At 40.2% G+C, this 14,170-nt stretch overlaps 1 protein-coding gene across 1 annotated transcript in view; it reads right to left on the bottom strand.

The window, feature by feature from the left end:
- The window catches only part of GABRP (gamma-aminobutyric acid type A receptor subunit pi), a 173,026-nt gene that overhangs the window by 94,867 nt on the left and 63,989 nt on the right, over positions 1 to 14,170 (bottom strand). The window contains exon 3 of the mRNA XM_082267513.1: positions 11,800 to 11,912. Within this exon, the coding sequence (XP_082123639.1) occupies positions 11,800 to 11,912 (113 nt within the window). The remainder of the gene's footprint in view (positions 1 to 11,799; positions 11,913 to 14,170) is intronic.

A 14,170-nucleotide genomic window follows, 5' to 3' on the forward strand; every position in this document is an offset into this window, starting at 1 on the left:
ACTGAGTAATTATCATTCAAAGTGTGAGAGTGCCGAAAAGTGAAAATTGGTCTGGGCAGGAAGGGGGTGTAACTGCTCTGTATGGAAGTGGTTAATGATGGAAATCAACTAGCTTAACCTGGGGGTTATCAATAGGTTTTGATGATTTATAACGTCCATTCATGATCAACAGGTCAAATAAAGACATGGTGCTAATCAATGGCTAAGGTGTATCATCATTACAGACTATGTTTTGCTTGAGAGAGGGAGGAATACCGGGCCTGATGTCTGTCATAGCTGGTTTGTCATAGCATGGTTCCTGATGCACTTTTCGTCAGCAGCTCTATGCAGCTTAGGAAAAGCTATTCTAGAAAGGAAACACTGGCAGATGTACACAATGTTAAGGGTTGAAAGAGTGAAAAACTCTTGGGCAGTAAACTCACTGGCATTTGTATGGGACTCCTATATTTTTAGTAAATAAATCTACAACATAAACATTTTTCTAGCTGCATTTTATTATAAAGAATTGTAAATAAGGCATTAAATTATATATGGCTTAGAATGATGAGATTTGAACACATAACCAGAGGGAAATATAAATACGCAAATATATAAAATACCAAACTGTCTGATGTGGTTTAGCATAATCTGAGAAAACCTCTCCAGGGGACAATATCTTGGAATGCTCTGGTGTAGCTCTACTTGATTATTTGCAATCATCACATTTGTTAGAGGTTAAATTTGTTTTATCCTGTGTGCTCAGGCGTGACTCTGTAATGTACAAGTCTGAGTGACAATATGTAAATACCGTACATCACTGCATTTCATGGAACTTTGCATGTCATAGTAACATGGAAAAGAATGAGTTACTGCTCATACTGTATGTAAAAGGAGATGATACACTTTAGGGTTCCATTTATGAATGTATTCAGTAGCATAGCCTGGGTTGTCAGCACTCGGGGGAAGGAAAGTAATTTGGGCCTCCTAACCACTGGACTTACATATACCCCCAACCTGAGCACACCCCCAGATATCCCCACCCTGATCACACCCCCCAGATACCCTCACCCTGATCACCAGATAGCCGCATCCTGACCACACCCCTCAGATACCCCCACTCTTATCTACACCCCCATACCCCCCCACTCTAATTACACACCCCTAGATACCCCTAACCTGATCACTCCTCTGAAGTACCCGTATCCTAAACACACACCCCAGAGACCCCCACTCTGTTTACACCCCCAGATATTTCCACCCCAGATTCTCTCCACTTTGATCACACCCCCCGATTTCCCACCAGATCCCCCCACTCTGATCACATTCCCAGATCCCCTCCCCCATCCCTCCACTTTAATCACACCTCCAGATACCTACCCCCCATCTCTTCACTTTGATCACACCTCCAGATACCGCCAGATCCCTCCACTCTGATCAGACCTCCAGATAACCCCAGATCCTTCCACTCTGATCAGAACTCCAGATAACCCCAGATCCTTCCACTCTGATAATACCTCCAGATTCCCCTCATCCCTTCACTCTGATAACACCTCCAGATACCCCTCATCCCTCCACTCTGATAACACCTCCAGATACCCCCCATTCCTCCACTCTGATCACACCTCCAGATTCCCCTCATCCCTTCACTATGATAACACCTCCAGATACCCCTCATCCCTCCACTCTGATAACACCTCCAGATACCCCCATCCTTCCACTCTGATCACACCTCCAGATACCCCTCATCCCTCCACTCGAACACCTCCAGATACCCCCATCCCTCCACTCTGATAACACCTCCAGATGCCCCCATCCCTCCACTCTGATCACACCTCCAGATACCCCTCATCCCTCCACTCGAACACCTCCAGATACCCCCCATCCCTCCACTCTGATAACACCTCCAGATACCCCCCCATCCCTCCACTCTGATCACACCTCCAGATACCCCCATCCCTCCACTCTGATCACACCTCCAGATACCCCTCATCCCTCCACTCGAACACCTCCAGATACCCCCGATCCCTCCACTCTGATCACGCCTCCAGACACCCCCAGATCCCTCCACTATGATAACACCTCCAGATACCCCCAGATCCCTCCACTTTAAACATTAACATACCCTAATCTAGTACGTTCATTTTCTAAATGATAATATATATGGATATCTGAAAAAAACAATTCTAAATGTTTTTTTAGAACTCTGTTACAATTATATAAAAATCGACTGCAAAGTATAAACGCATTAGTAGACCATCTCTTAGATTATAAGCTCTATCGAGCAGGGCCCTCTGATTCCTCCTGTATTAAACTGTATTGTATTTGTACTGTCTGCCCCTATGTTTTAAAACTCTGCGTAAACTGTTGGCACTATGTAAATCCTGTATTATGAAAATAATAATAATAATCTCTGCTTTGTGAGTGCCAGCAGCTAAATCCAAAACTGATCAGCGATAATGAAGTATACTAATTTCTTGGTGCAGTTTAAGATGGACTTTCATGTCTGTTAACTTTTTGTAAATGCCTTAGCTTACACTGGAGTTTTTTCAAATTCTGTAACCATGTCTGACTTCGGTTTGTGAATTTATATTAAATGCCTAAGAATATAAAGTTGGTGATACTTCTGTATTAGTAATATTTTATTGAATTTTCAGCACTGCAAACAAAATGAAGAAAAGAAAAAAACAATACAAAAAAGTAATCATAACAAAAGGAACATAATACAATAAAGTCCTTGACAAGTATTAATAGCCTGTCTTTACTTCAAGAAGAAATATGTATCCACATCCGCTTAATAAGACTCACAAACATGAAATATTGATTAAATATATTTTTAATACAAACATATGCACTTAGTAAATTCAAAGTAAATATGAGAAAAAATAGTAAAGCAATAGCTCTAATAGTTTATATTTAAAGTAATAGGTCTAATTTTCTTCATTTAAAGTAAAAGATAAAAAATAAATAAAAAAATGTAATACAAATTTAGGTAATAGCTCCTTAAAAAGTAAAAGGAAGAAAAATCCTTAAAACGTATTTCTAGATAAACTCTTTTTTTTGTTTTGGATAGTATGGGAAAGGGTTAGACCCTTTGTCAAATTATTACTGCTTTCCATTTGGTCGCTGGGGAGATTCACCCCCCATTTTGCATGGTGACCACTTTCACAGAAAAAATAAATGAACAACAGTCCAAAATGTTCGATTTATTTTCAAAACAGGAGATAATGGGAAATCTTCCAATGGGGAAATCTGTTCTAAAGACAACTATCTAAGAAGAAAATCTCACTCACTTTGGGTGATTTCTTCAGAACTCCTGTTGGTGCCTGGTGGGTTAGTAGTGGGTGCTGTAGTATATTGGGGTATGCTTTCCCTTGCATGTGTCACTTCCTGTCTTTAATGGAGTAATAAATATAAGAGGAAGATGGGCCTTGTGGCTTTTTGGGAAGTTGGAGATGTGACCATACACACTGAGATGTAATTACTGTTCTAATAGTTGAGTAGCCTTAATGGGACTCTAGCATGTGTCCAAAGACTGGACTTTCTCTACAATACCTTTTTGGGGGCACTACTGAACGGGTCACTTTACAGCACCACAGCACTTAAACAAGGGGGAGGGAGGGGATGCTTTGTATCACTGATGTTGCACCATTGTTTGTGTAATTATATTGTAATGCCTTTGGAAACTGTCTGTACAGGATACAAAATAACAAGTAAAGCAGTTACTGTTTAAGTTACAATGTCTGGCCTGGTTCATGGAAGAAGAGCGTGAATGCACAGGGAATATACCTGGGGAACAAGGTTTACAATTTTAGAATAACCTTTTGGGTGTTGATGATGTGAGTGAAGTTACGCGAAGGAGGAGCAGCCAACTCAGGAGTGGAAGTGGTAGTGGTCGGGAAAATGATGTACCATAGAAGGGGTAGATTAATAACTGTGATTTTTCCCTCCTGAACATTTGAGCTCCTAATTTATGGCCTGCTGCAGAATAGAACTGGTCTTAGAGACCCGGCCTGGAACCACAGAGTACAAGACCTTACAACGTATACGGTGGCTTCACTCCAAGGCTACGGGCTGAAGATGGTTAAAGGATACGTTTGTGACATAAACACTGGTGGTGGTGCCCTTTTATGTAAAAGTGTAAGGAAAATGTATAGCTGCCCCTTTAAAAATGAAAGACTCACTTATCAAGTAAAGACAATGGGTAAAGGCGTTGGCGCTCACAGTGTGGGGTGATGTTTGAACATACAAAAATCTTGTGCAATAATTTAGTGATAAACAAGTATTATCTATATACCACGTTGTATATTTAAAAAAATGTGCATAATGCAAAAATGTGACAAGAAATGCAATACAGAAAATAAAAGTCCAATGTGACAATACCCAACACCAAAAAAAATGAATAGTTTGTTGTATCAAAAGTGTTTATGGAAAGATGTGTCTTCCCAATGCTTCTCCATGAGTGCTCATATGGTAGATGGCAACTCACCAAAGGTGTTTGACCTCTCATTACAGAAGGCCAAAATGTGCTTGTGGGAAAAACAGATTGGTTCCTGGGTTAGCACCCTTCTATTCTGATACTCCCTCAGGGAAAGGCTGGAGATGTGGGAAAAACTCCACCAGGGACAAAAAGAAGGACTGATAATGTAATACTTTTTTATTGGTGTTAAAACAAAAATTAATAAAATATTAAACTCACATGTATCTTTGCCGTGCCTTGCACAATGAAAAAAAAATTAATAGTTGGCTGTATATTGAAACATTGAAGCAATCATTTACAATTGCAAAATAGTTTGCATAACAATAATATACTGTATGTCACATGTGTCAAAAACAAGGCCATTTCATATGGTCCTTACACCTCTCCCACAGCTGCATCACCCACCTCATTTCCGCCCCCACCTTGCCTAAGTAGTTGGCAGCAGAGAAGAGAACAGTACTCCTCCATTAGATTCTGCGCTTCTCCATGCAACCACAATGCGGCTTGTCTCTGCCCCTTTCCCCACCCCCCTACCTCAGCAGCAAAGAGGCGGACAGAACTCCTCCAACAGATCCTGTGCCTCTCTGTGAAGTTGCAGCAACCCCTTGTCTCTGCATCACCTGGTGTCAGCATTCAGCAGACTATTACAGCTGACTCCAGTCCTCCTCTGATCCTCCTCCAGACTCTGCACTTTCTGCTTCCAAGCCCTGCCTCCAGCTTCTTCCCAGCAGCAGCACAAGGTAAGGGGGTGCGCTATTATGTATGGGATGGTGGGGGACTCTTGACTTCGGATGGTGGGAGGGGGCTCCTGACATCTGATGTGGGGAGGTGGAATACTCTTGATATCTGCCTATATTTATTATGAGAATAATACAATTCCATGCAATTCCAAGGGTCACACACCGCTGGTATCATTCACAAGAAACTTTATTGGAGGCTGCTCAGGCAGAACACTATGGCAGAACCAAGTTCTGTTTGGGAAGTCTCTAGTAAAGTTTCATGTGGTTAATACCAGCGTTGTGCGACCCTTCTTTTAAAATTTGCATAATTTTCTACAGGAGTATGAGTAGGCTCCATGCCCGTCTGTATCTGCCCTTCACAGCTTAAGTCTTAAGTTATTACTAAAACCAGTATTATGGAATGCAGAGGCAATTATTTATTATGATAAATAATAGATACATTTATATAGTCTTACAAATACAACTGGTCCTTTGAGGGCAACCATAATGCTGATGCGGCCCGTGATGAAATTGAGTTTGACACCCCTGCACTATGTTATACCATTTAATGAAATAAGAGCTTTTGTTTAAAGTACTGTATATCTGAAGCCAAAACATTTTTCTAATGTAGATAGCTGAATAAATAGGGAAGGGTTACAACTTCTATTATGGCGCTTTTCCACTGCATGGAACCGAACAGTTCGGCACGCTTTTGTGCTTTTTCACTGCTGGTACCGCATGGTATAGTGTAGGAACGGATCGGTAAGGTACAGCGGCACTTTTCCACTGCATGGAACCGAACGGTACGGCTCTCAAAAACAGTACCACCTCGATTGTGATTCCAAGAGGTACCATACCCGGTACCATATCCCACAATCCTTTGCATGCAGTCACTACTAGCCACTGATTGGTCAGAGAATCCCACCCACCCCGTTGTTATCCCACCCACTTAACTTTAGTACTACTTTAGTGGAAAAGCAAACCATACCGTACCGTACCGAACCATTCCAACACCGTACCATGCGGCACCAGCAGTGGAAAAGCAAACCGGGCCAAGCAGGGCCGAGTAGAGCCGAGCCGGTACTTGCAGTGGAAAAGTGCCATTAGTTTTTGCTATCTATGTACCATTGAGGATATTTTCTTTCATTTCCTGTCCTTTAGGCACAACAAAAAGTTCTAGTGACATCTCCACAATTTAGATTTCTCCTCACCTTCAGTCTCAGTGACAAAGGTCACCAGGGCAAAAAAAGAGGGTGAATGTCCCAAACAGGGACACAGGTAGCAATGAAGTACCGGACAAAGGGCTCTAACCCCTTACCAAAGAGGTTCTGGTTTAACTACACATTAAATCACAAGGTACAGTATACTTGTGACCCTACCAACAGGAAGAAATATTAAGACATAAAGTTTCCTACACTTTACTCACATTCCTCTTGACAATTCTTCAGTTAACGGTGATGGGGTTTTGTGAGGAAATGACAGCTCCACTTTTATGCTTGTTGGAACAAATAGGCCCTGCAGCCAAAAGGTATCTGGGTGCATTATATCCAACTGCATAAATCCTGCCAACCAATAAGTCACACTGTTCACTTCAGAATTGTAATGTAGAATCACGGCAACATAAAGAGTCTTGTAAATATTATTCTGTCCAATGAAATATTAATGCAGCCTATCAAAGCATATTTCATTTTTATAGACATTTTCAGCAATCTGTAGCGAAAACCTACTGTAGAAGTCTATATTTTTAATACATTTCAAATACCGTTTTCTTTACTTGATGTAAAACAAATGCTGCCAAGCTTTGTTTTATAATATGAACCCTAACTGCTGAGTTATGTATTCTCAACAGAGTTTTAGGAACATCGTTGTTGATAGGTATGGTCAGCACTCAGCCTGAATGAGTCCTGCAGGCCATCTGGTCCTCTGTAGCCTTTGTGCAGTCAGGTAACAGTGGAACATTCATTTAAAGTGGACTTCTGCCTTTAGAAGGTCTTGAAGAATAATTGCAATGATGGAAATATCATTTCACTTGTATATTTGCCTTTTATTACACTTTGCCTATATCTCTAAATTCCCAATTCTGCCCTTTTCACTGCACAGCCTTGCAATTGTCAGAATACAACATTTATAGTAAACATACATATGATCAGCTTCTGATAATTCAAAATGTATACAATACATAAAAAATGAGGCTAATAATGAGCCTTTTTTGCACGAGAACATGTCCGGGATGGTTTAAAGAAGTGCCCCTTTCACAGTGGGTATCTACGGTTAATGACATCATGAGCATGGAGGAGATGTTAGCCTTAGAAAATTACACATTTGACAAATTCAAACTGCTCTGATATGTATGGATGCATTTTGCTTCCTTTGGATGTTTTGAAGACCTTTGTCTCGAACCATTCATCTTCCGCAACCTCTTATCAATCTTGATTCCCTGCAGTTGGACAATTGACACTTGGCAGTCCCAACCAATGATCATACCACACCCACCTCAGTGTTTTTTTCCACTTTCTTTGTTGTACTATCTCTTCTTTTATGGATTTTATGTCTTCTTGTACACCCATGTCCCTTGGAACACTCTTGATTACTTTTCTATTTCTTTTCTCTCTACTTGCTTGTTCTGCCTTTTTTGTTTTCTTAAGCTTTTATAAGAGCTCGGGCCTATCACCCTTTCCTTTTCAATTTTTTGTTTGCTTCTTATAATTTATTACTTACGATTGGGTGTATCAGACATGCTGTCCTATTCACGTTGCCCATTTGTTCTTCAAAACCATATTGTTATTTCGCACATGCTTTCTGGTAGTGTACCTGTTACAGTTTACTGTTTCAGTGCAGTCTTATATCTCTTCTTGTATCTCTACAATTGTGTATGGATATGAAAAGGCGTTTGTATTTCAATCCCAGTCTGACTGTACTTGCTTTTTAGTAACAAAAAATATATGTTTACCTCTAAAGAAATGATCCTGTGTAGAAACTAAAAATTCCTAGAAATGCTGTAACTATAAAAATGAAAAAATACTTACCTCCCATGCTGCTGAACAACACTCCGAAGTGAACAAAACCCCTAGGTGAACTCATCATTAGAAACTGACACTTCTGGGAGGGTCCATATCCTTGGTCACCTGCAACTCTCAATGGTGCCTCCTGTCAACCTTCCCATCATTACTGGGATCCGTAGTGACGAGGAGAATGATAGGAATCACCATTCAGCTATATGAGGAACCAAGAAGAAGAATACTTACCTCCCATGCCTCTCATGCTGTCAAGCGCCATTTCAATCTAAAAAAAATGCCCAGGTGAACTCTTCTTCAGAAATAGACAAGTCTGCAGGTGTCAATCTCCTTGGTCCCCTGCAACACCCAACAGTTCCTTCAATCAACTCCCTATCACTACTAGGTTCTGTAGTGATATAGAGGTTGACAGGACGAACCACTGTGCATCAGGGTTGATCCCCCAACCACTGGGGAATCAGGAAAAAACACTAATTCAATTGTCAGCTTCTGAAGAAGACTTTACCTGGGGCAGCAGCGTTTGGCAGTGCAGGCACTAGGAGAGGTAAGTTATTTCATTCTTCATTAAAGGTATTTCTGGACAAGGTCATCTTTATAAAACCTCTTTGTTCTTTCTTACCCAAAAACTTTTGATTTATTTGTTTATAATTCTATGAAGTCATTTAGGCCTCTTTCACACGGGCGCTCTGTATGCCGTTTGCGGGTGATATACAAACATAATGCATGTCAATGGGATTGTGGATGTCAGCGGATGACCATCCGCTGACATCGGATTTGCGTCCTTTCAGTTCTGTTCCGTTTTTTGGAACGGAACCCTATTTTTTTTCCAAGTAAAAAACGGAAAGGACGCAAAATCGGAAGTCAGCGGTGTCATCCACTGACATCCGCAATCCCATAGACATACATTATGTCCGTATATCATCCGCAAATGGATGGGATGATACTCGGACATACGGACCGTGTCATCCGTGTCCGTAAAAAAATAAAAAAATAAAGTGCCGGAGCGGATCACAATACGCTCCGCTCCATGTGAAAGAGGTCTTAGAGTTTTTTTCAGCTGCCTGGTCTAAACAATGTGTATTAGGGCCTGTGTCAATGGGCTTGGTTTTCTGATGGTGAAAACAGTTTGACATACTTCTGTGATCATTCAGAATTATTTGCACTGGTGCATCTGACCTGCAGTTGATGTCAGGGCCTAGATTGAAACCTGCTACCTCTGCTTTATCAGACAATGTCTCTTCTTAAATTGTTGCTCGGTGTCTGCATTGCTACTATAGTGAGTGAAAATTTCTTGCGTGTTAATAATTTTGTGTTTGATCAAATCAAATAAATCCATAGCTGCAAGGGGAATCTGTGTCAAATAAACCCAGAGTAACTAAATGATATAAATATCCCAGCGCTGTGGTATATTAGTGTGGTAATTACCAATCAGACTGCTGCTAGGTAAAAGATGTTCCTTTAAAATTAAATGATGAAACCCTGCGCTGTCCGTGTTCAACATATTATTTGTGACAAAAAATTGTGAAAGTAGTTAAACATAAAAACTTCTCTCTTCGACCCCCCCCCCCCCCATGTCTTCCCACCTCCCCCTTTGTTTTCACAATGCTTTATATTTGTTGCCAGCTATGTTGCCTGTATATCATTTGTGTATCAGGATCCGCCTCCCCTAGGCGCTGTGTAAGGTGCCCATGGATATGGGCTGGCGGCACGTCTCCTTGCCTCCCCTGGCATGCATATGCACAGTGTGTACCTTCCTTTGCTATATTTTTGAAAATTGTTCTTATATAGCACCTGAATATGTCTGTACACTGTCACTACGTGCCTGTCGCCTCCATGTGCACTTTCGTGCCTGACTGTTGCTGTATTTAACTGTTGACTTTCTCTGTTGGTTGGAGTGACTTTGTTCTCGTCCTCCTATTGCCTTTTTGTACGGTGCTTTGCTCTCAATAAAGAAATTTAAAAAAATATAGTGTTAACAAAACGTATGTATAAAAAACTTATGCATAAAAAATTCAAACATTTGAAAGTAAAATTTCATAAATCCATAAGGTGCTGTGGATCCTTTGTGCCACAATTATTCCTTAGAAAGTGCAATCTTTGCAATGAAATATGGCAAAATGGCGAAAGTGCTTTGCTTTGCTTCCCTTCCTCCCGTGCCCTCACTCACCAGGTTTCCATAATGATTTTGCCTGTAGTGAAAACACTTGTGTGCCTCTAATTAGTGATTCCTAGGTAGTTCCTCACATGTCCAAGGATTGAGCATTATCATGGGAGGAGATTTAAACATTCATAGCGTGATAACATTTAAAAAGGCTTTTATTATAGTAAAAAAAATTAAACTCACATCGTGCATTCATGTTGAAAAGCATAGAATACAGCTGTTGCTCGGTTTGCATTCCAAATCCCGGAAATGACGTCACTGGAATTTTCTAATACATTTCGCTCCACCCAGGAAGCGTCACCGGAGGCTAGAGTCTTCCAGTGCCATGTGTTTCTTTTATATCAGTAACACCTTCCAGTACTTCATCTTATCCTCCTACTACACCCAGTCCTAACATCCTCCGGCCCAATACTTTTATTGTACTTATATACTATTAGCATAGTAAAACATAATGATCGATCTATGAATGAACATTGTTTACTTATTATGAATAGAGGTCACGTATGGGGCGGCAGAAATTAAGATTAGGTGTAGTGGGAGGGGTTATTGATATAAAAGACACACATGGCACCGGAAGACTCCAGCCTCTGATGATACTTCCTGGGTGGAGCGAAATGCATTAGGTGACAGGGACTTCCGGAGACGTCATTTCAGGGATTTGGAACGCAAACCGTGGTACAGTTGTATTCTATGCTTTTTAACAAGAATGCACAATTTGAGTGTAATTTTTTTTACTATAATAAAAGCCTTTTACAATATTATCACGCTATGAATGTTTAACTCTTCCCTCATGATAATGCTCAATCGTTGGACACGTGAGGAATTACGAAGAATCAATAATAGAGTCACACAAGATTTCACTACAGGCGATATTATTATGGAAATCTGGTGAGTGAGGGCAAGAGAGAAAGGAGAGCACAGAACTTTCATAATTTTGCCATATTTCATTGCACGGATTGCACTTTCCAAGGAATAATTGTGGCACAAAGGATCCACAGCACCTTATGGATTAATGACCTTTCAAATGTTTGAATTTTTTATGGCACAGTTTTTAAATAAAATAAATGTAAAAGAAGAAAACAAATACTAATACTAATCCAATATCATTAAAAAAGAGGTGCTCAGATTTGTGTTTTAGGACCATGGACAGCACTTTTCTATTACCACAGCAAAATTGCAATCTCACACTATATCAGAGCATAAAATAAATTTGAAAACCAGTGGACTTCACATCTTTTCACAAGTCAAAATAAAGTTTATTAAAGGGCTGAATTCACTGAAATGTGAGAAGTGTGATTGTAAGTTTAACATAATTTAGTAGAAGGACACCTAAAAGTTGGTTTTCATTCAGAAGAAGAGATGCCACAACTGGTCAATGCCTTTGGAATCCCTCTGCATTCTGTGAACACATCTCTGTATACCATACTATGGATAACATGCAATACTCACCGTCGAAGAAAGGGCGCAGATATTTGTTGTATCCTTTCATTAGTTTATGAATTGTTGGGGGAAGAATCTCTCCTTCCTTTCCATCACCTTTAACAGTGGAGCTGCACAAGATGCTGGCGGCAATGAGAAAAAAGAAAAAGGTGCACACATTATTTTCTATACAAACATAAACAGACGTATTTACTTAAACACCACAAAGTGCAGTTTCCCATGGTAATCAACAAATCAGTTTTCTATTTACAAATATCAGAATTGTTAGAGCCTGTTTAGAAGAGCTTTCTTTCAGGTTAAGCAGGTTTTGCATTCCCATTCAGTTCTATGGGTATGCAAAACCCAATTGAAGCAGGTCAAATGCAGTTCAGAAGGTCAACTGAAGGTCAAAGTAATGTTAAACTGATGCTATGGACACAAGTATCAAACCCAGACAAATAAGTACATTGGAATGTTAGTACTAGTAACAAAAAGGTTTTGTGATTAGGAAAGAGGTACATTTTTTGAACTGTTGTTTTGCCTAAACCTACAATACACATGCTAAAACAACTTTCAAAAGCATTACAGTATATCTGTGCCACTTGCGATAACTAGAACAGAATAGTCAGAGGTACTGGGAACTTTCAAACATGCGTATCATATGAAGGAAAACTTCAAACTCAATAGACCTGGGAAGGCGGCTCGCGCCCAGCAAGGCTTCCCTCAATGGGCACCCAACAGTAGCTCAAATCAAAGAAAAACAGAAAGGAGCACTAGAGCAAAACTGAGAGTCTAATATAATTTTAATTGTTGGTGAATAAATCATATAAAAACAGCCAAAGTGTTTAGCAGACACCACAACTCTCCCTTTATCAGGGTTAAGCACAACTTGGATGGTTTCAGAGAAAACAGTGACTTCTCAAATCTATATTAGAATCATTCAGTTCTCCACATGGTATAACAACTTGACGGCAGCTAATCAGCAGCAATGGATTCACTTTGGATAGAAGGGACAGCATATAAAGGAACCGGTGCCCTCCATTTACCTCCTGCAGCCACTAAAAGCCAGCTTTTCCTCCACTCCCTTCCACTAGCTTTCAGCGGCAGCAGGAGTGAAATGGAGGGCATTGGTTCCTCTATATGCCGCCACTCACCCTATCCAGGTTACTTGTTTCCTGCTGCACCTGAGCCCATGTGCACTCCCCTGGTCCCCCTCCTGTCAGCTGCTGTGAAGGAGGTCTCATGATTGAGAGGTGAGGAAGGGGCCGATAAATATGTCATTTACTGGCCCCTTCTTTTTCTGAATGAGCACAGTGAATGATTGGTACCAATCACTCACTTTGTTCATTCAAAACTAAAGCATAGTAAACTGTGTTTGTGAATGAATGGGAAGCTCTGTACAGAGCAATTCATATCCATTAATTCTGTGCAACTGAGGCTGCATCGATGGAAAGTAAGGACTGTGTCCTCAATCTCCTTTCTCTGTTTCAATGGTAAAACATCAGAGGTATGTTTAGACCCCTGATATTTCACCAAAGCCCATCAGGAGGCCTCCTAGAAAAATATTAAAAATTAATAAAAAAAAACTAGACAAACTATATCTTAACTTAGCAGATGATAAAGAGCAAACTGTACAGGTTTTCAGGAAGTAGGACAGAGTGACCATGCTGTGAACACGAACACAGAGAACACTATAACACTCTTGTAGACGTGTTCACTTTAATTTAACAAACATCCTATGCATTTAATGTTACTGTAAACCAAAGGTCCCCAAACCCTGTAAGATCTTTTTTCCCCTCTGTTTCTACAGAGACTTCAAAAAACGGCAAAAACAAAACATCCTGTGTACTGTACTTTGCAAAGAAAAAAATTGTGCTGGACTCAAATTTTGTGTCCTATTGAAGAGTTAGGCTGTCTGTGAATTCTGATGAGTCAGCAAGTGGCCATATTATCCAGATAGATCAAGATTTCGGAAGGTATGACAGTGCATAAAGTGGCAGTTGCGACAGAAGAAGCCTTTTAAACACCTTTGTCTTCTGTAAATAACTGTGCCTCCAAAAGCACATAGTCTTTCCACAGCACTCAGAATGAGCATGTGGCTACATTACAGACTGAGCTATGTTTACAATAACACTGTTTCTAGCAACTAGGATCAGTTTAAAGTCTGCTGCATTATCTTCGTGTCTGTTCACACTTATTAGAAGCAAATCTTCCTAGGGTTTGGAAAGCTATGCACAGATTTTAGTTTCCTATGTATTGAATATAATTCCAGTAAAGGTCTGTGCTCTTTTCACCCCCTAAACCATGCCTGTGCAGCAGCTGTATATATATATATATATATATATATATATACAAAAAGATACAACACTCTGTATTATTAAATAATAATAAACCAATTGAT

Source organism: Pelophylax lessonae, assembly GCF_965119305.1.
Source record: "Pelophylax lessonae genome assembly, chromosome: 9".
Lineage (NCBI taxonomy): Eukaryota > Metazoa > Chordata > Amphibia > Anura > Ranidae > Pelophylax > Pelophylax lessonae.